Raw genomic sequence first — 20,622 nt, 5'->3', positions numbered from 1 at the left:
GGCTCGCGGCCAACCTGTCGTCCACCAGGACCCCAGGTCCTTCTCTGCAGAGCTCCTCTCCAGCAGCTCACGTCCCAACCTCTACTGACACCTGCGGTTATTCCTTCCCAGGTGCAAGACTCAACACTTGCTTTTGTTACACCTCACCTGGTTTGTTACTGCCCAGCTCTCCAGCCTGTCCGGGTCTTGCTGAATGGCAGCACAGCCTTTTGGTGTGCCGCCACTTCTCCCAGCTTTGTCTCGATGATGCACTTGCTGAGGGTGGACACCATCCCCTCATCAAGGTTGCTGAAGATATTGAACAAGACCGGACCCAGCACCGACCCCTGGGGAACGCTGCCAGTCAGATTGTTAGTTTAAATACAGGTGGAGAACAGCTACAGAGTTAGACAGGACACAAGTTGTGGCCTCCCACGAGCAATTGAATGTGGCTTAGTGACTAGCTCTTCCATAAGCAGGTTTGGTTTCCTCTTGAATCTATCCACATTTTATATATTTACAGCATCCTGTGAAAAAGGATTCTGTCCATATCAATAACCTTACAAGTACTTGAAATAAAAGGTGGGTGTCAAGGAAAATGGGAATATCTTGTTCTCTGTGTCCAGAAGAAGTGATGAGATGGGCAATTGAGCTGTTAGAAGAAAATAGCAGGAAACACTGGGATGGGCTACTGTCAGAGGCCATTTAGCTTTTTGGTAATGGATGCCTTTGAGAAGCGTGTACATTACAAATCTCAGGACAGGTAGAGTTGGATTTCACTGGTATGGAGGCAACAGAGCAGCTAACATATAGAGCTACTTTACTACCTAGTTATTTTCAGTCTGATTTTGGCAGAAACGAGTGAAGCAGCTTACGATTGATGATAGTCACAAGAAGCATGCCTTTATAATGTTTGCAGATCATAAGCTGGGACCTTATTTTCTTCCTTATTTCTGAGAACAGTGCTCTGTAAGACTAGTCCTAGTGTTTGCAGGGAGTTCTCATGGTTCAGAATCCAAAGCCATTTTACAGAAATGAAATCTTTTTTTTGAGATTAAAAAACACAAAATACACAACCCCGCCCCCCCCAAGCCCACAAACAAATTTGATAATAATTTTGTGGATGTGAGAGAAGCTATTTTGTCAAAGCAGTGGTATTTTCTTAGTTTGAATCAAAATGTCTGTAAAGGAGAGCAGTGATATAAAAATGTTGTTAAAGTAAAGGTGATAAAGTTTTGTTCATATAGTAAATACAACTTCTGGAAATCAGTAGTTGAAATTTGTACTAGAAATAATGGAATTTCAATTCTGAGTTTATTGGGTCTTCTACTGTTGCTTCTGGATGCTACCCTATTATGATTCATTTAGTTTTGGGATTTTCTTGTTTATTTCATAGAAAAATTGAGTTGGGCCTGGTCTTGTGAATGATTGCTGGTAGTACTGATTTTCCTGGCTTGGGTCTCAGTATTGCAGAGCCACTGTAGTGAGTCAGTGTTGTTTTTGTCCCACAGGAGTCACCACTGCCTTTTCTGGAAAGGATTATAGATTACTGGGAGTGGATTTATCAGAGCTGCCAAAGCTGAGGGTAGCTCTAGATGAAGCAGGACTGGACAGTGAAATCCCCACCCTTTTCATAGCAGAGGTGGTGCTCACCTACATGGAAAACAGCAGGTCAGTTGAGCTGTCCTTTGTTAGCTAGGTTGTAAAATGAGAAGCAGAGACTTCATTGTAAGTCATGGGAGACTTGCTGTCTTAAAACTAAAGCCTCGTGAATTCTGTGGAAGTTCCAAACAGCTCCTTACATTGTAAGAATGATGGAGCAGTTGATTCCCACAACATCAAAACAGGAGGCAGTGTGCTCAGTTGGAACGCAGGAGCTTCTGTCTGAACATCTGAAAACGCTTCTTTACTTTGTGAGTGATGGGAATGTCACAGCTTGCTTAGACAGGCTGTGGAATCTCCCTCCTTGGAGACCTTCAAAAGCTGTTTACGAGGGTGGGTGGTGATAGGACGAGGGGAATGGTTTTTAAGTGAGCCAGGGGAGGTTTGGGTTGGATGTGAGGAGGAAGTTTTTCATGCAGAGGGCGGTGAGGCAGTGGAACAGGTTGCCCAAGGAGGCTGTGGATGCCCCATCCCTGCAGGCATCCAAGGCCAGGCTGGATGTGGCTCTGGGCAGCCTGGGCTGCTGGTTGGCGACCTGCACACAGCAGGGGGTTGGAAGTGGCTGAGCACTGTGCTCCTTTGCAACCCAGGCCGTTCTGTGATTCTGTTTGGCCATGGTAGGCAGCCCTGGGTGGTTCTGCTGGTTGGACCAGATGATGTCCAGAAGTTTCTCCAATCTCATCTATTCTGTGAACCTAAAAGGGAGGTTAAAAAAAAATAGAAAGAAGAAGAACCTTAAGTACTGTGGTTTTTTTGTTTTTAAAATGTTGGGGTCTTCTCATCCTAGACATCCAGAATGGATGAGACTTTCATAGATCCCCAGTACAGGTTTCTCTTTTGTATGTTATCTGTGCCTTAGTAGCGTGCTTTATGTTGCATCTGTCCTAGAATAGGTGGTTCCACAGGTATTTAAGTATTCTTACGTATATCTGCCCGACAGGTCAGATGCCTTGATTCAGTGGGCAGCAGAGCATTTCTCTCATGCATGCTTTCTGCTGTACGAGCAGATGCACCCAGAGGACCCCTTCGGACGTGTCATGCAACAGCATTTTAGTCAGCTGAACTCTGCACTTCGTTCTTTGTCTCAATACCCTGATTGTGAAGCACAGCAGAAGCGTTTTTTTGAAAAAGTAAGTACCTCCAGCCCTGAGAGCCATGGGAAACCTGAAACACCTGGAAAAGGGTGCAACTTTAGATAATTTTAGAAGCCACCAACTGGGCCAGCTGGGTTGAAGTAAAAATGGCCAAGGCAGAGCTGCTGCCTGCTTTGGTAATGTGGCTAGTCATTTGAAGGCCCCTCGCCAACAAGCAGCCTGTTTGGTGGTATGGGATTAAGGGATTAAGGTATGGGTTCCTCTTAAGCTTTTAATGTTAGATATTCTTTAGAATTCTTTAGGCAAGGCATCTCATCAGAATTTGAGCTGCTGCTACTTTCCAGCTGGACAGTTTTAAAGACTCATGCAGATGCTTCATTTAGGGTCTTTGTTTTCTTGTGGGAAGTGAGTCTTTTCTTCCAGAAGTAATAACTTTGAGGGATTTCTATTTTAGGGCTGGACTGAGTGCAGCGTCATGGATATGAATGAGTTTTTCACCTGTTGTATTCCAGAAGATGAGCAACAAAGAGTGCAGGCTCTGGAGCCTTTTGATGAGTATGAGGTAGTCCTTTTCAACATTGAAAGAAGACTCTTCTGTGTTAGAAAAGATCATGTTCCTTCCTCAGTGAGAGATATCTTAGGGAGACAATCTCAGCATTGCAAAGTAGCTGCTGTTACAAAGGATATTGCTGATGCTGAAAATTTGCAAGTGCTCCAGTTGCAATTCTTTCAATGCAGAAATCCATTGAGGATTACTTGAATATGTAGAAAGTAATTGCCTGGTGGGAGGTTCCTGCCCTGCAAACGTCTGGGAGCATTTCTGGAGGGAGTATATGCTGCTCTTGCATTTCCTTGGGCTGTTAGTGTTTTGTCATTGTTGAATATGGTTTACTAGCTATATTCAACAGATATTTTGTTCTGTTTTTATGTGGCCATTCCTATAATAATGACTGAGTTTTAGCTATGACTGTATTCTGTGCCATTTTTTATGTTAACTGCTGGTAAATTTGCAAGTGTCAGAAAAGTAGGAGAGAAGATGAAACAAGGACAATGAGTAATTTTGAGGTAAGTATTGTGTAAGATAATTAGTGGATGTTTCTCATTCTATCTTGTGGTTCTTTTTATAATTCTAGAAATATAATAGCCTGCATTATGAGAACAGTTTAATATGGTTGTGTTTACTTTGCCACCGTGCATTGTGAACAGAATCGTTAACTGAAATTCTGGCAGATTTGCATAGGGGTGTAGTGGTGTTTACAGCAAATATTGTAGAGGAAGGAAATTTCTCTTAAAGTGAGAGAGCAGACTGTATCATTTCGTTACAGAGGGAGGTGAAAAGTCCACATTGGGAGATCTGCGTAGGAATAACGTAATCGATAGCAGAGAGCTCAGTAATTGGCCTTTCAGATAAAGATGGGGTAAGATCTAGGTCGTACTAGAAACAAGCTTAATGGAATTAGATTAGAAACACAAAATACGTACTTGCTGCTGAGGGTGACTGATTTCTAGAATAATTTCCTTAGAGACAAATAGCGAACTTTAAATTTCCAGTATTTACATTCATTTTTTTAATACCATTTTTTGGGAGTTTCATCTTCATCTAAGATTAAATTTGTGCTCGTGATGTTGATGCTGTTATTTCTTTGCACTTTAAATTTCTTGTTTATGCCTCCTTGTCATACAGTGGGGTGGATATATTCAGTCCCCTGGTGGTGAACACACTCAATTTCTCAATGTCCATAAAAGCCAGGGTGAACTCTAGTATTGCTACGGACTGCTTGTGCTGTTTGCCTCTGCTTGTGCTGTTTGCCTCTGCTTGTGCTGTTTGCCTCTGCTTGTGCTGTTTGCCTCTGCTTGTGCTGTTTGCCTCTGAGTGATCCCACAGTGAGACTGGAAATCATATTTAGGTATTGTCAAATAGCAGAGGCCGGGCTGTATCTTTGAACATTTATGATTTCTTTAGGGTCAATTATATTTCATGATCTTTGGGGAATCTTAATCCCCCTGGTATACAGCTTTCAGTCCTTTTTATGATCACACCTGGGAAGCATAAAGGGAAGCTGGTTCCAAAGAAGAGCATTCATCATGCAACTTACAATAAAGCTATGGAACTCATTGCTGTAGAATGTGAGTTTAAAGAGCAGCTGGATAGTTCATGAATGAGAAAACCACCAAGAGTTATTTGATAAAGCAGAGAGTCCCTGGGCTGTATATTTTTGAGGGTTAGAAGAGATTGTACAAACTTGTTCTTTCTCAGATTCAGTTTTACGCTTCTGATTTTGGCCTGATTTCTAACCGCTGGAAATACTGTTAAGCAAGTTTCATTTATGACTTTTTGCTCTGACCATTCATTACTACCTTTTGGTCTGAGATTTTGAGAACACGCGCTTGTTTTTGTTTCTTTCTTTTGGCTTGATACAGGAGTGGCATCTGAAGTGTTCTCATTACTTTGTCTTGACTGCATCAAAGGGGATGGAACCCTCCTGGACTCCATTATTATCCAGTGTGGCAGGTACATACTGGCTGTTTTTTGTAGTATTCTTTTATCTCACACAGGCTCCGGATAGATTTTAGGAGACAGTAAAACCCTGGAAGGAACACATGAGATGGTAATATCCAGTTGGCTTTTTCCGTTCTCATTCACTAAGCACTGCTCATTGCCAGGTGAAGCCAGCACAACAAATTCCTGCTTTTGGCTGCTTACTTCCTTTAGGGAGTGGCAAGCAGAAGCTGAAAGTTGGTGTAGGGTAGTTGAATGTGGTGCAGATTGATTTCTAGGGCATGTCAGATTGTCAGTTGGCTGCATCAACTCACTTTCCACATTTTTATTGTATTTTTAAAACTAAGAAGTGTGTTGGCTCTTGCCTGTTTGAAATCTACATTGTTTTGTTCCTCATTGGCTTACAGTTCCTCCTCATCACGGCCCTATCAGGTTGGCTGGGAGTGTCACTGCGTTGGCATGTGCAGCTCAGTCTGAAGTTCCTGGCTTGAGACGTTATGGTCACCACTCCGCTCTTATAAAACCCAATGTGATTCTGACCACTGGAGGCTTTGGGGAGGAGAATGGACATCACTGTCGTATGAGGAGTTTTCATGTTCTTATGAAGTACGCAGGCTCCTGGCAAACCAGATGTGTGAAAAAGGAAAATCCTGATAAAAGATGGGGTAAGTGTTTCGAGTGGGATACTGATGGCAGGGGAAAGGGAGATGTTTGTGCTAGCAGTGAAATGTCTATCAGTAAGTGATGTCACAGTGCAATTATTCTGGCAGTCAGAGAGATGTGAAGGTTCTGAATGTCACAGGAGAAAGAACAGTGTGACCTGTGATATCTTCTGTCTCTCCAGATGAGCGACTGTACCACACTGTGTCATGTCTCTCAGACAGCCTAGCCCTGGTGGTAGGAGGACGAACATCCCCATCAAATGCAGCTTTGGGAATGTTGTGGCTGAGGTTCCCCAAAACCTGTAATGACTCAGATCCAAGTAATGTTACTGTGGAGCCTGTAAGTCTGCAGCCTGCTGCTGAACCAGCTGCTTTGCGTTGGAGACACAGTACAACTGAAGTAATATTCAAAGGTAAAAAGGTTGGGAAGAGTGGAGATGCATTCTGAAATTTCTGTATGGGTTGGTCCTGTGGCCAGGTCTTCCTGTGCTCTTGCCCTTGGAGAACACAGAAAAGCATGCACACTTCTCTTCCTGCATTACGCTGCTCCCACTGTTGGCTTACTCTGTACTCTGTGCTCTTTCTCCCTCCTTTAGAAAAATGGCTGGTAGATAGGCTCCTGCGTAAGAAGTGATGTAACTACACTGGGATTCTTCTAACTGGAGGAGAGTTGAGGGGGCAGACTGTGAGCAAAGAAACTATTTAAACAGGGTGGTCTGAAGGACAAACAGACAGGAAGACAGAAGCACCGGCTGGAATTGTTAGGCAGATTTCAGTAAAACTAAAAATCTTCCTCATTAAGTATTGCAGTTATTCTCTGAAGCTGCTTGTTGCTGTATGCTATATCCTGAAAGTTAACCTGAACTTAAGAAGCAGAGTGGGTAAATTCATAGAAGAAAAATCTGTTCAGGGCTTCTAAATTGAAAGACAAAGCATCGAAGTGACTTAAATACCTGCTTTTGGCTCCTGCTGGAAATGGGATGTAGGACGAGGTGATCTGATCTGTTACTCTACTTGCTGTTACTGTCACCTAATGAGCGCTCTCTAAAGAAGAAAATAAATTAAACAGTACCCTTTTTGAAACTCTTACTTCTTGAAGTATGATAATGTCTTATTTCATAGGCCACGTTATCTCCAGTGGTAAGCAGATTTGGAACCTGGGGATGTAATCTGTTCTGGAAGAGTAATTGTTTGAGCTCATTTATGACTGACGTGTTTCATGCTTCATCTCACCAGAAAGAAGATTTAAAACTTCCTCTCCAAAGGATAATGTTTTAGTTTTAGAGCATTATGGAGCAGGATACCTAGCTCTTTTTCCAGAAGTGCCTCAGAAAAAATGCTGTACTTCTAGTAGCAGTTAGTAACTATTCATTAGTTGTGAGGTCTAGAATCAAGATTGGCAATGACACGCTGCAGGCTTATCTAGTAAAAGATATTCACTGTAAGGGGCAAGAACTTCGAGCTAATAGCAAGTTGTTGGTGAGATTGTCAGTGAAATTCAGGAGGTGGAAGCTGTCCGTAAGCTGTTCAACTCTTCACTAGGAGCTATTGCAGGGGAACTCCACAGGAATTACAAAGCAGTCATTAGTTTAGTCTGTAGCATACTTTGGGTTTGTGAGACAGTGTTCATTTGAGACCATAATGCAATTTAAAGTTCAACTTTCCAAACTAAGTTTTCTATAAAACAAGTAAATGCTAAATGGAGGAATAACATTTTATGAATAATGAAGTATTTTTTAAATCTTTGTTAGACTGTACTGCATCATTTTTGCCACGATTGTGCTTTGTAGAAAAATAACATTATGTTACTTGCACAGTCCATTATGAGGATGTGGCTCACATCCTTGACGTCTACCCAGAGTACTCTTTTACCTTTTATACCTCCTTTTTGAGACCTCTTCAGGTTAACTCCTACTCATTTAAATTATCCTTTATTTCTCTTTTTGAGTGGATAGATACACCTAGTTTTATGAAGCTTCACCTCTGTTTTTGTTTTGGTTAAATCTGTGTCGTCGTGTTGCTATGATTTGCGTTCTTAAGAGTTGTCCAGTTTTATTATGGAATCACTGGAATCACTTTATTATGTATCACTGGAACAGGCTGCCCAGGGAGGTGGTGGAGTCTCCTTCTCTGGAGATGTTCAAGACCCGCCTGGACACAACTTGTGCGACGTGGTGTAGGGAACTGCTTTGGCAGGGGGTTGGACTCGATGATCTCTGGAGGTCCCTTCCAACCACTACGATTCTGTGATTCTTTCAGTTGCCCAAATTTTCATTTCTTAATGCCATTAAGTATATTCTAAAAAAACGTTTTTTTTCCTTTTGGCTTTGTGACTTTGGTTTTTGAATAACATTCAGGCTTTGAACAGTTTGTTAGTGCATGATAAATAAGTGGATGATGGAAGTCTTCTGATGATCATAAGCCTAAGGAATACATCATCTAAGTGAAAATATTTTCAGTCTTCTAACCCATGTGCCTTGTGTCTGGTCTTTTTGTTTGTTTTTGTCTTAAGAGACTACTGTTTGTATCTATGAAACAATTTATTGCATTTATTGCTGAAGTTTGGAAATATGAAATGTTCATCAAGTTGCAGGACACTTTCTTATAAAACTGTATGAGCAGATATCTTTGATCAGCTTTCCTTACGTGCAGGAAGACCCTTTTGCTTTTGCAACATACCAAATTCTAACCTTTCCACCTGGTTGTAGGAGAGAAGTACCTGTTTATATATGGAGGCCGCTCTGCTGTGCAGCCGGTGCTTGGGGATTGGTATTTCCTGCACATCCCAGAAATTTCCTTTGCTACGGTAAGAACTGAGGGAGACTGGGGATAGAAATGGCTGCTGTGTTGGAGCTCAGCTAAACCACAGCAGTACATTTAAGCAGATGGCACCGGCAGTACTGTTGTACTCGACGCTGTTTAGTGTTGAGGTAACTTCTGAACGCTTTATTATTTACTAGATCCCAGTCTTCAGAGAACAGTTGTAAGGGAGGGCATCTGGAGGTCATCTGGTCCAACCCCCTTAAAGCCACTGGAACAGGTTGCTCAGTTCATTGTCTGCTTGGGTAATGATTACATCCAAGGATAGAGACTGGCGACCTCTTTGGACAACCTGTTCCAATGGCTGACCACCCTCATAATAGATTGTGAGAGTTTTTTAATGTGTAAGTGGTTTTCCTAATTATTTTATTTCAGTTTGTGGCCATTTTCTCATGTTCTGTCTTGGATACATCTGAGAACGTTCTTTCTTCATGCTCCTTCATGTCTCCCATTGGACATTTATGCATATTGATAAGATTTCCCCGTGAATATTCTCTTTGTGAGGTTCCTGTCCCGTAATTATCTTTGTGGTACTTCACTGGACTCGCTGCATCAATTCCCTGGTTTCCTTGTACTGAAGAATGCAGAACTAGCCACAGCGCTCCATGTGTTGGACTTGATGCTAAAAGTCTTTTTCCAACCTGACTGATGCTTGGAATTGTTTCTTCTCATGCTCAGGACTTCTTACATCCCATTGTTGAGCTTGATGAGCTTCAATTCCTCCCATTTTTCCAGCCTGTTGTGGTTTCTGGCAGCAAAACAGCTGATATGTTAGATATGTCTTTTTATCATTTATCATACCTGATTGTTCTGGGTATCCCTGAAGTGCCTGGAGGTAATATGCCTAGAAGTTATTGTTGTTAGCAACAAAATACCAAAAAAATGCAGAGAAAGTTGATTGTCTTTAGTCATACTATCTTTCGAACAGAAATAGATTATGAGCTCCAGACTGCATGGAGGACCTTCTGTTAATAGCTGTTAAAAGTGACCACCTCCAGCAGCTCTGGGACCTGAGAATTCCTCCTTCCATGGAAGGAGCCCTGTCCCGTGCTTCAGGACCTGGGATGTATATGTCCAGGACAACAGACATGGCAGTTTCTTTTCCCATTTGCAGATTCAACCAGTAATGGAGGTGAGCATACACGCACATGTAGGATACACTGGTATGGCCATCTGCAGTGACTGCTGCCAATAAGATAATGCTTTCAACAACACCCATTTAACATTACAAGGACTCACATAAAATGTAGATAGCCCACTTCTCATCTTTGTCTGATAAGAATTAAAGTTCACTGATCAATGCATATATGCCCTCACTCTGTAGATTGACAGGCACATGCGGATTTGTAGTTCCCTCATGTATCAGGATATTCCCTGTATACAGCTGGTACCCCTGACCAGATCCTGAGCCCTCCTGCCTGCTCTGAGTCTGCTGCTTGCCAGCTACTCTGGCTTGAAATGTGCAAACAGATATGCACACACTTAATTCACAGGCACTCATGGATCCTGTGAATATCAGTGTGTAATAATAATACCTCTGTGTGTCTAAGACCCTGGACCAAGTGCTGGAGGTAGGAGGCTGGTTGGACCAGCTGACTGGACTAGCTCCAAGTTTTCTAGCAAATGAGGGATGCACATCCCACACATATGAGGTTCAAGGAAGGAATAATAAACACATTGTGGTCCCCTTTCCAGGAACTGGCATCTGGGCACAAGAGCCCTGTGACCCATAGTTCTACTCTAGCAGCTGATGCTGAGACTCTGACTTGCTTCAGTTGCCTAAGTTGCCCAGGTACTTGCATCTAGGACCTGCACAGCTCCTGTTACTAATGGTCTTGTCCCAGTGACTGAAGCTAGCAACTTCACTTGTTCCAGTTGGTGGATGAGGCTCTCACTACAGGACCAGACTGCCACTGGTGTCTGCAATAGAGCAGTAACAGCTGACACTCTGGATACAAAGCCTTTGAGAGCCATGAAATTGCTCTCACTGGTACCAGAGAACCTGCAGTCCTTCACCATAGCAGTGACTCTGCTGGCCTCATATTTCCTAATGCATGTCTCTGTACTTGCAGACGCATAGTCCCAGTATCTCTCCTATTAACGTGTACTGAGTATTCTGGCAAAGATAGTTCAGAAAGTATTTAATCAAAGGTAAGATACGCTGTGGTGACTAGGCCTCAGCTCAGTAAGGCAATTGTACTGAACGGTGACTGTTTATATGTGTTTAGCTCCCCTGTAATCTTCTTTCTGTCTGTTCTTCATCCTTGTTCCTCAACAATCCCCTTTGCCTTAAAAAATGCTTAATAAGTTTTGTGTAGTCCTATGGGCCCCCTCACTCCGAGTGTCCTGGATCCCAATGTTCCCGATTCCTTTCCTCTTAGAATTTGGAAGGTCCAGGCTGGCCCTCTCTGGAGCCATGCTTGGAATTTCATAATGGTCCGTGGATATTAGTGACTGGAGACTTCTGGTTTCTTGTATTAAACTAGTATGTTTCATCTAGATCTTTAAAGATTAGCTGAGTTCAAAAATAGTGAGTAGCACAGGGTGAGAGGTTGGTAATAACAAGAAATCACAAGCTAAACGTGTAAGTAATGTAATGCTGTTGTGGAAGAACTAAACTGTGTGTTCAGATTTACAGGGAAGATTGAAGAACTTTGAGCTACTGAGTTGGTAGAAGATTGAAGATAGTAATACTTTTCAAATATGTAAAATAGAGCAGCAGAGGGCAAATTACTCTCTGTATTTATTTTGGGTAGTCTATAGAAAGGACAGCTTTAACTAGACACTGAGAAAAGCTTTTAATCGTGAAGATAGTAAAGTGCTGCAAGAAATGCTTCTGAAAATCTGCACTGACAAACTACTGGATGACTCTTGCCAGATGCTAATAGATATCATCACGTTTGCCTTAGGAGAGAAGGATGGACAAAATGGTCCCTGAAATTTTTTCCCACAGTTCCTATGATATTGTGGGGAAAAATCCATCTGGCAAGAGTTCCTATGATATTCTTTTAGCAGTGCTTGCCCTGAGGGTTTATTTCTGCCCATTTGTCCTGCAGCTCAGTTTCTTCTTTTGCTTCATGCTCTGAGTCACTGATCACAGCTTTGTGACCCGTGTTGTTGTAAACTTGTGGTTCTCAGGTGAGAGGAGCATGCAAGGACAATGTTCCCTCTAATAATAATGTGCAGAACTAAAACCCTGTAAAGACTGAGTAACTTACATTCTTAGAGCCAGAGAAGTATTGAAAATGCTGTAGATGGAAGTATTTCTGCGTAGCCATTCTTAGAGGAATCACCCATGTGTGCAGATTGAAGGCTTTTTTATTGCTCCCTATCATGCTTATTCGGTCTGTGCTCCTCCCCAGCTTTTCCTATCCTCTGCTGGGAAGGGGTTTGATATCATAAGCACAGGAAATGCAATAGGAATAGAGGCAAACTTCAGGCTTGGACTTCTTTGTCACAGATTCCTGTTGAGGGTCCGATACCAGAAGGCCGCCACTCTCACAGTGCCTGCGGTTGGAAAGGAGGAGTGCTGATTGCTGGAGGTTTGGGAGCAGCTGAGCAGCCCTTATGTTCAGTTTTCCTTCTGAGGGAGACTGAGCATGGCTTTCGGTGGCAGATTGTAGAGACGCACCCTCCTCTCATCCCAAGGTAGGCAGAAGGCGTTCAGTAGTGAATTCTAGGCCTGCCTCTGGCTGTCCCTCCTTACTAATGGAATACGATTGAATGTTAAACTCGCAGGTATTCGCATACTGCACACGTGCATGATGGAAAACTTGTGCTTGTTGGTGGAGTGTGGTTTCACCCGCTGGGTGTGCCGGGCATCACTGTCATTGACTTAAGGACTGGTCTGTGCTTGGACTACGCAATTAATGCGGTAAGTACTGGAATTTTTCTTTCAGGATGGGCACTACTGTGTGAAAGAAAGTAGCAGCTTCAAGGTCATTCCCAGAAATGGAATAGAGAATGCAAAGGAGTCAAATTTATGAGTGGAATAAACATTTCCCTGTTTGCATGATGTAACAAATTTCCTGAGATACCGAGGATAGGATCCATATGTGAAACTGGAATTTGTGATTACTATATATAAAAATACATTTTATAATATATAAGCAGTATATGTACACCTGGCTGACTTTTCTGCATTTTCCTGAAAATATAAAGGATAAGGCATGCTTATATGTAGTGTAGTGTTTTCTTATTCTCTACAGCAGAAGTTAGAAGGGAATTAGTTTTTTTTTTTAATCCTTTAGATAAAAGAGGCTACTCATGTTTGATAGCAACGAGTACAATATGAAGTTTTATCTAAAATAATATAATTTCTGAATGTTACTGAGTGAGTAGGTGCAGACTGATTAGTAGCTGCCTTTGTTTATGATGTCTTTCCTTGAACTAGGCTGCAGTGCCTGCCAGTACTGTGCTAAAGTATTGTACTAGTAGGTACATAGTACCCAGTGTGGATTGGTGTCGAGTTTTGAAAGACTGGAAATGTCAGTCTTTCTATGTAGTTAGTATTACTGCTAGTGTTACTGCTTTGGTGTCCACCAGGACTCCCAGGTCCTTTTCTGCACAACTGCTTTCCAGATGGGTGGTCCCAGCACGTCCTTCTGCCTGGGTCTGCTCAGGACTTCGCATTTCTCCTTAACTCTGGGAGGTTTCTGTCAGTCCATTTCTCCAGCCTGTCACAGTCCCTCTGGATGCCAGCATGGCAGTGATGTGTCTGCCACTGCTCCCAGCTTTGCGTCACCTGCAGACTTGCTGTCCATGTCCAGATAAGTACTGGAGATGTCAGAGGGGACAGTCCCAGCTGTGACCCCTCCAAGTGGGCTTTATGCTATGGATCAACAGTCCCTGGGCTTGGCCATGTGGCCATTTTACAGCCCACCTTGCTATCTGCTCACCCAGCCCATGCATCAACAGTTTGTGTATGTAGATCTTGTGGGGGCAGCGTTCAAGGCCTTAACTGAAGTCTAGGTAAACAATATCTACTGGTCTCCCTTAATCTACCGTGTAGAAAGCCATCAGGTTGGTCAAGCATGAATTCCCCTTGGTGAATCCATGCTGACTACTCTTGGTGGTTTTCTTGTCCAGTAATTCTAAGGGCCTGATGAGACATTTTCTCATTCTCAGTCACTGAACTGAAAGTTGTTTAGTGAATGGAGTATCCTTGAGGAGCACATCATGGTCTCCTTGCTGTTACGTTTTTCTCTTTTTGTGCACCCTTGTGGGTGCTGTAGTTGATTGACTAGCTGGTTCCCAATGGATGTATTGTGGCTATTCTTAATTTTCCAGTGAGAGCAGCTATATGAAATACTTCTACAGCACTATATGAGGTGATACCTGTTGAAGTCCTGTATGTTCAAGGATTCAAGGATTACTTTCTAAGTCAGATCTAGTTTGGTGGAAGCAGTAATTGAAACTGCATTTACCAAATGCCTGACTGATGAAGTGAATCCTCTTCCCTTTGCTTCCTAGTGGGGGAAAAAAAGAAGTCTCACACTAAGATTTTGATTTTTGAGTCATTTGGAGAAGCCATAAGTTCTGTGTCTTGAGCACTTTGTCCAGGCATCCTTTTCCTCAGTGTCCAGTTCATCGTCTTGGCCTTTGTGTACCTCTCCATAATGTGGCTGGCTGGTGTCCTCTAAACTATGCAAGCTTCTGTTTCATCCTAAAGAGTTTAAATTCCTCTTCTTTTTCAGGAACACTTGGAGTGGCCTTTAATGCTGCATAATCATAGCAGTGTTTTTCTGCCAGATGAGAAGGAGTTGTTGCTTATTGGTGGTGGTGGGAACTGCTTCTCCTTTGGGACACACTTGAATCCAAATCCTATCTCATTGAACCTCAGCAGCATTCTGACCAGCCACTAACAGGGACCAAACAGGACTGAACTGTAATGCTCCACCGTGGTATGACATCTGTTTACCTGTGTGTCCAAGAACAACAAAATGTTACTTACAACATTTTTTGTATCCTGAATGCATCTGTAAAGGTGGGATAAGGAGAAGGGATTAAGAAGTGAAGTTCTGAAGTTCTGTCAAGGGGTTGCATATTTCATCTGTTCTTTTTTTTTTAGTCCTTTTTTGTGTTGTTTCAAACTGTTTTTCCAGAACTAGCTCTGTAGCCCTTAGAGGTGAAGTAAGGAACACTGCTGTGTTCAAAAGTGATGTAAGTTTGCACAGTGCTGACTTGTAGGTAAAGAGAAGTCACTGAGTCAAGAAGAAGCCATTGGAAATATGCAACCAAGCATAACTGAATGTGAAACAGAATGTGCCATTAGTCATACTTGAATGTTTCTAAAGGCCTTTGTAAGGGTGCATGGAAGGAGAGTATCTACTCCTTTAAGGATATCTGGTCAATGACTAATTTACAAGGGGAAAATGGGAAAGGGAGGAAGACATAAGCAGGAACAGAGATGCAGACCTGACCAGCAAATGATAAGAAAGGCCATAATGGAAAGCTGCCTGGTCAGTCACAGTTATTGATGGGCAGGTGTAAGTGTGTGAGAATGTTTATTCCAGCAAGGTTATCTGACTAGGGACGTTATTGAGTGGGAAACCAAAGGAAAAAGGAGAAGGCAGAAACCAGAATAAACGATGACATAGACCTGACAAAACAAACATGAAGACAATGTCAAGAAACAAATCTCTGATAATCTGGGACAGTGTGGGACTCAGTAGAGCCTGCAAACCCATGGTGAGATGCACAAAGAAAAGGGGAACCAGGGATGAACAGAGTGAAGATGCTGGAAAGTCAGGGTTATAAAAGTTGTGTGTGAAATAGAGTTGGTCAGGGCTTGTCTGGCATCTGCATCTGTTGACCACAATCTGTCTTCTTATAATTTCTTATTAAATCTGAACTCACTCTGTATACTCACAAACTGCCCTGTGTGTATGTATTGCTGCAAGGGCTGGTGAGACCTGTGTATGTGAGCAAAAATTTGGTGCCAGCTTTGGAGTCAGGGGTGTTTTACTTCCAGCCACATCGGTGATGATCTCCAGGGGACCCTTCCAATTTTAGCCATTCTATGTAAGGGCCTGAGATCTGCCTAGAGGTATTGGACACTGTGCTGCTACTTAAGGGATCCAAGCAGGGTTGCTGCCTGGACAGAGAGGCTGTATCAGTGCTTGAATGTGTGCTTTTGCAGCTTGGGTACTGTGTGTGTGCCTGCACTGGTGACCTTCTGTGTCTACAAGCCAAAGGAGAGGAAAAGGACTTGACTGTGTTTGTTGTGCATGATTGCTGTGTATAGGTGCTGGTGAAGGCAGCATCTTGTCTGTGGCAGTCTGTGTAACTGACTGTGTCAGCAGCCTGTCTGTGTGTCTCTGGGGTACGTGCTTAGTTTCATCTCTGGTTGAATCTGCAAATGGGAGAGTGGCAGCAGTGTCCTCCAGCCTGAGAAAAGATCGTGGGTCTCCAGACATTGGGCTACTATCAATGGTAGTGGCTGGTCAGGAGTGGTCTCAGGCTGTAGCAGCTGCAGGAGGCAGTCATACTCTTCACTTCTTTCAGCAGTCTTGGTATGACAAGCTATGTTTTTTCTTGCCAGAAGCTCCGCTCCAATCTGTAGCTCTTGCTTGTTACCTGGGGGGATAATAGTATGCCAGTGAAATGGGGCAGGGCTCGTGGCTTTGCTCTCTCCCTCCAACAAAAACAGCGGACACACAGGAAGGTCTCTAGGACAGGCCCAGACTGTCCCTCCTCTTGCCAGCTGAGAAGCAATCCCCCTGGGGCTGCATAGAGCCCTTCTTCCTCTCAGAGAAGGCTAAGGTAAGTTGCAGCAGTACTCACTGGCTTACTGACACCAACTTGGCCAAGGACAGGAGCAATGACAGGGATAAAGCTGATGTTCCAGCAGACGGCAGTTCTATGCAGCTGGTGCCTGGGGCACAGCCCCTGCTTCTCCCCACTTCAACAGCACAGGAGAGCCCCAGATCCACCCTAAGGAGCTGCATGGAGGCTGCAGCCCTCCGCATGCTAACGAGCTTCCTGGACAGCAAAGGCCAAGGGCTGTGATGCACATCAGTGGTGCATTCGTGCTGACCGGCTGCCAGTGGGAGGGAAGTGCTGAGGCTGTGGGAGTGGGCAATGGCCCTCCCCTGTTTATAGGGGGTCCTCGTGGTCCATCAGGCTTTCTCCCTCAGAGGTGGAGATGCTGCCTCACCCTCCTTACATCGTGCCCATGCTCTGCAGCCAGAGGAGCAGCGGGCCATAAAAACAGAAAGCACAAAGATCCAGCCCTACTCACAGGGCCATGGCCCAGCCCAAACCAGCTGGGTCCACAGCCCTGGTGATGGGTGAAGGGTTTCTTTACCCAAGCTGCTTTTCCTTTTTTCTCTCCTCCTCTTCTCTTCCGCCTTGTGGCTCCACAGTAGGCCTTTCTTCTCCACCAGCAGAGTGAGACCCAAGAAGTGCCAGCTCCTGAAGCACAGAGTGGGGCACAGCCTGCAGGGACATCCCCACTATTCCAGCTGCCCTACTAAGGGCATTCTCTTGTCCTTTGCTTTATTCCTGATGCGCCCACAGTGTCACGTTCTCTTCCTTGTTCTCACACCCTCTGCTGCAGGAAAACTTACTGACATAGAAAGGTGTGATGATGGTCCTTCAGCCTTCCTGCGGTGACTGTGAGCCTTTGAGTTTTTGCTGAAGTTCAATTTCATACCTGTAAATAAAGGAACTGTTTTTTTCTGTCCCTCTGCTCTGCTTGCTGTTTTTGTTTGTTTTGTTACTGTATCTGCATGTGTTTCCTGCTGCCAAGCCTGTTTTCCCTGGTGTTCTGCTCGACTTTTTTTTCAGTTGGTAACCCTTAGGCTTAGTGTTCCTTGCCCCGCGTGTGAAGTTGCAGGATCAAAGTTCAAAAGATCACCATGTCAAAGGGGCAGAAGACCAAAATTCGCAGGCTGAAAGTAGGTGTTGTCAAAAGGGGACACAGATTGGTGCAGGGAGTACTTTAGGGTGGCCCTGGGAAACATCTGGGATTAACTTGGAAACTTCTTGGGTATCCTGAAGGACACTGAGGAATTTTGGTAGGATGCTGTGAGCTGGAGTACACTGTGGGGGTGACAAGTCACAACACAAAAGAGTGAAAAGAAAAAAGGGAATTGTGAGAGGTAGATTCATAGAATCATAGAAATATTTATATCATTGTGTCAAACTGCACCACTCAGCTTGGCGTCGTCAGCAAACTTGCTGAGGGTGCACTCGATTCCATCATCACTGTCACTGATAAAGATGTTAACGAGCACCGGTCCCAGACAGAGCCCTGGGGGAGCCGCTCGTTACCGGCCTCCACCTGGACATAAAACCATTGATCACCACCCTCTGTCTGTGGCCTTTCAACCAATTCCTTATCCATCCTGTGGTCCACCCATCAAATCCACTTCACTCCAAGCTGGAGATAAGGATGTGGTGGGGGACGACATCACGGGCCTTGCTCAAGTCCAGCTAAATGACATCGGTCGCCTTTCCCTTGTCCACCGGTGCCGTCACTCCATCTTAGACGGCCACCAGATGGGTTAGTCATGACCTTCCCCTGGTGAAGCTGTGCTGGCTGACTTAGATCACACACTCATTCCTCACTGATCTAGCATGTCTTCGAGATGGATCTGTTCTTCACCGTTTTCTTAGTAGTTATACATTTGAATCAAATAACTGGTGTTGCTGTCATGAAGAAAGCTCCCTTTGTCTTCTACTGCAGCCGCAATAGCTGCACCGGCACGACTCACATATTTGACAAACATCCAGCCCTGGCTTAGCCAGACACAGCAGCAGTCCGTCTCCCCCCCAGATCACTGACCAGTGTGCTGCTGTGCCACACAGCGCAGCAGCAAGAGCGGGCAGCGCCCACCAGCCTCTTCCCACCCTCACTGCCAGCTGGGATGAGGGTTGGCGCAGTGTGCCCGCTCAGCTTTTCTGCTGAGACAGCTCCCATCAACCACCCAGCACCAAGCCAGCTCACCTGTATGTTCCGCTCAGCCTGAGCTGTGCCCAGCTCACATGCATGCTGCAGCGGTGGGCTCTCACAGGGTGATCTATTCTAAGGAGGCCCAAAGCTCTGTGTCCACATGCGGCACGCTCACCAGAGCACCAGCTCTGCTCACCAGCTGTGGGACAAACGCTCCCACCCCAGCAATGATTGCAACCTTGGTGAGTGCCTGCAGCACTTCTGTGCTTTCATCATAAGCAAAGGGAGGGGTCACCTCCTAGATCCAAATTTTAAGAAACCAGCAGAATGGTCATCCAATGGGGTGATCTGAAGTAAAATAACAAAGAAATCAAGACTCTTCTGCACCCAGCTCGGATCAGCCTCTTGCTCAGACACCACGCAATCAGACCAAGGAGATGTTGCCTCTGGGCTGCCTTCAGCATGGAGGCTGGAAGGGTTTGGGCTTCCGAACAATCAGCAAGCATTTGGATGAGCCAGCTTCCTGCTGGGGAGCCCCCTGACATCATTGCTGCCTCTTCTGGTACCATACCTGCAGATGCTTCAGAGATCATTAGCATGGACTTCCTTTCTCCCATCAGCAGCTGCTCCTGCACTGACCTTCATTCATACTGGGATACCATCTGCTTCCAGCACAAGCTGATCTGCGAGACAGAGAAAGAAAACGTGGGATTAACACAAATGCAGAAGCCCAAGGCTGTGTCATCACCACTTATTGCAGCCTTGGAAAGTCAGCTGCAACTACAACCTTGGTCAGAATTAAAACAGGCACCATACATGAACTGTGACCTCTGAAGTTATTGCCATGATAGAAATAGATGCTGAAATCACTCACTTAACTGTAGGTAGTTACCTCCAAATTCTTTTGCTTTGGGGAACATATGGCAACAAGAAGGAAATGCAGAAAGAGTGGAAGCAGAGACTTGCAGCCTGGTCAATTTGGTGGCCTTCTACAATGGAGTGACAGCTCCACATCAGTGGTAAAAGAGCAGCTGACATCACCTGCCAGACTTTTGCAGGGCCTTCAGTGTTGTGTGAGTTTCCTGTTAGCACTGAACATGGACAAATCTACCACGGAGCAACACGGTCAGCCCTTACCTCAGCAGAGGTCAAGCTGCAACCCCATCCTTCAGCCTATCCATGTGCACACAGGATAGGAGTGAAGGGGAGCAGCGTGAAGCTGTTTGCATTCCCTGCTGTCTGCTGTGGGGTTGTGCTGGTGGCGGTGCGGTTGGTTTGTTTTTTCTTCAGAGGGTGGGAAAGAGCTTTGGGTTGGAAGCACATCTGTGCCAGAGCATCCTGATGGATCCCAAAGCCAGACAAAATCGGGAACAAACTCGGAGCTCTGCTTCATGAATTGGGATTCTTGGATTCATGGATTGCTTCATGCAAGGGGATTCTGGTGCTAAGCTGAAAATCTATCCAGAACAAATCTGTCCTCCTGATCTAAAAATATAGGCTAAAGAAAACAAGACGTATATTCATCATTACACTGACTACACTAGAGTGTGCTTTGGTGCACACGTGCATCTAGAGGCATCGCTAAGAATTTGATTGCTCCAACCAATCCTTCAGCAACTCAGTAATTCAAGATACCTAACAAAGATTGAGGCTCACTGGGCCATGGGCAAAGCAGGGAGCACATAGGAGGAAACAGGAGTTCAACTCCAGCTCTTCTACACAAAAGACAGGGCGTGCTGAACCAGCACCACGGGAGGAGTTACGACACAGCTGAACAGCTTACAGAGACCTGAGAGTGCCAAAGGACGGTGCCAGGGTAACTCTCACCATTCCTTTGAAGGGGTCTTACGGATGCTTCGGATGCTGATTCCCACCGCCTCTGTCATTTGTAGGAAGTCCAGGCGACAAATGCTCATTTTGTCTGGGTAACGCTTCTATGGTTCTGTGGTTATGACTGGAAAAAAGGAAAGGAAAGGAAAGGAAAGGAAAGGAAAGGAAAGGAAAGGA

The 20,622-nt window shown here is 44.5% G+C and overlaps 1 protein-coding gene across 1 annotated transcript in view; it reads left to right on the top strand.

Annotated features, from left to right (window-relative positions):
- LCMT2 (leucine carboxyl methyltransferase 2) overlaps nucleotides 1–15,581 on the top strand; it is a 17,799-nt gene extending 2,218 nt beyond the window's left edge. Inside the window, exons 3-12 of the mRNA XM_010728373.3 lie at nucleotides 1,491–1,650; nucleotides 2,582–2,771; nucleotides 3,190–3,297; nucleotides 5,157–5,247; nucleotides 5,643–5,900; nucleotides 6,080–6,310; nucleotides 8,606–8,703; nucleotides 12,178–12,365; nucleotides 12,456–12,591; nucleotides 14,414–15,581. Of these exons, the coding sequence (XP_010726675.1) occupies nucleotides 1,491–1,650; nucleotides 2,582–2,771; nucleotides 3,190–3,297; nucleotides 5,157–5,247; nucleotides 5,643–5,900; nucleotides 6,080–6,310; nucleotides 8,606–8,703; nucleotides 12,178–12,365; nucleotides 12,456–12,591; nucleotides 14,414–14,581 (1,628 nt within the window). The 3' untranslated portion in view covers nucleotides 14,582–15,581. The remainder of the gene's footprint in view (nucleotides 1–1,490; nucleotides 1,651–2,581; nucleotides 2,772–3,189; nucleotides 3,298–5,156; nucleotides 5,248–5,642; nucleotides 5,901–6,079; nucleotides 6,311–8,605; nucleotides 8,704–12,177; nucleotides 12,366–12,455; nucleotides 12,592–14,413) is intronic.
- Nucleotides 15,582–20,622: the final 5,041 nt, after the last annotated feature.

The sequence above is a fragment of the Meleagris gallopavo genome, unplaced genomic scaffold (assembly GCF_000146605.3).
Source record: "Meleagris gallopavo isolate NT-WF06-2002-E0010 breed Aviagen turkey brand Nicholas breeding stock unplaced genomic scaffold, Turkey_5.1 ChrUn_random_7180001957478, whole genome shotgun sequence".
Classification (NCBI taxonomy): Eukaryota; Metazoa; Chordata; class Aves; order Galliformes; family Phasianidae; genus Meleagris; species Meleagris gallopavo.
Note: the sequence above shows the minus strand (reverse complement) of the source record. Positions and strands in the feature narration are given on the sequence as shown.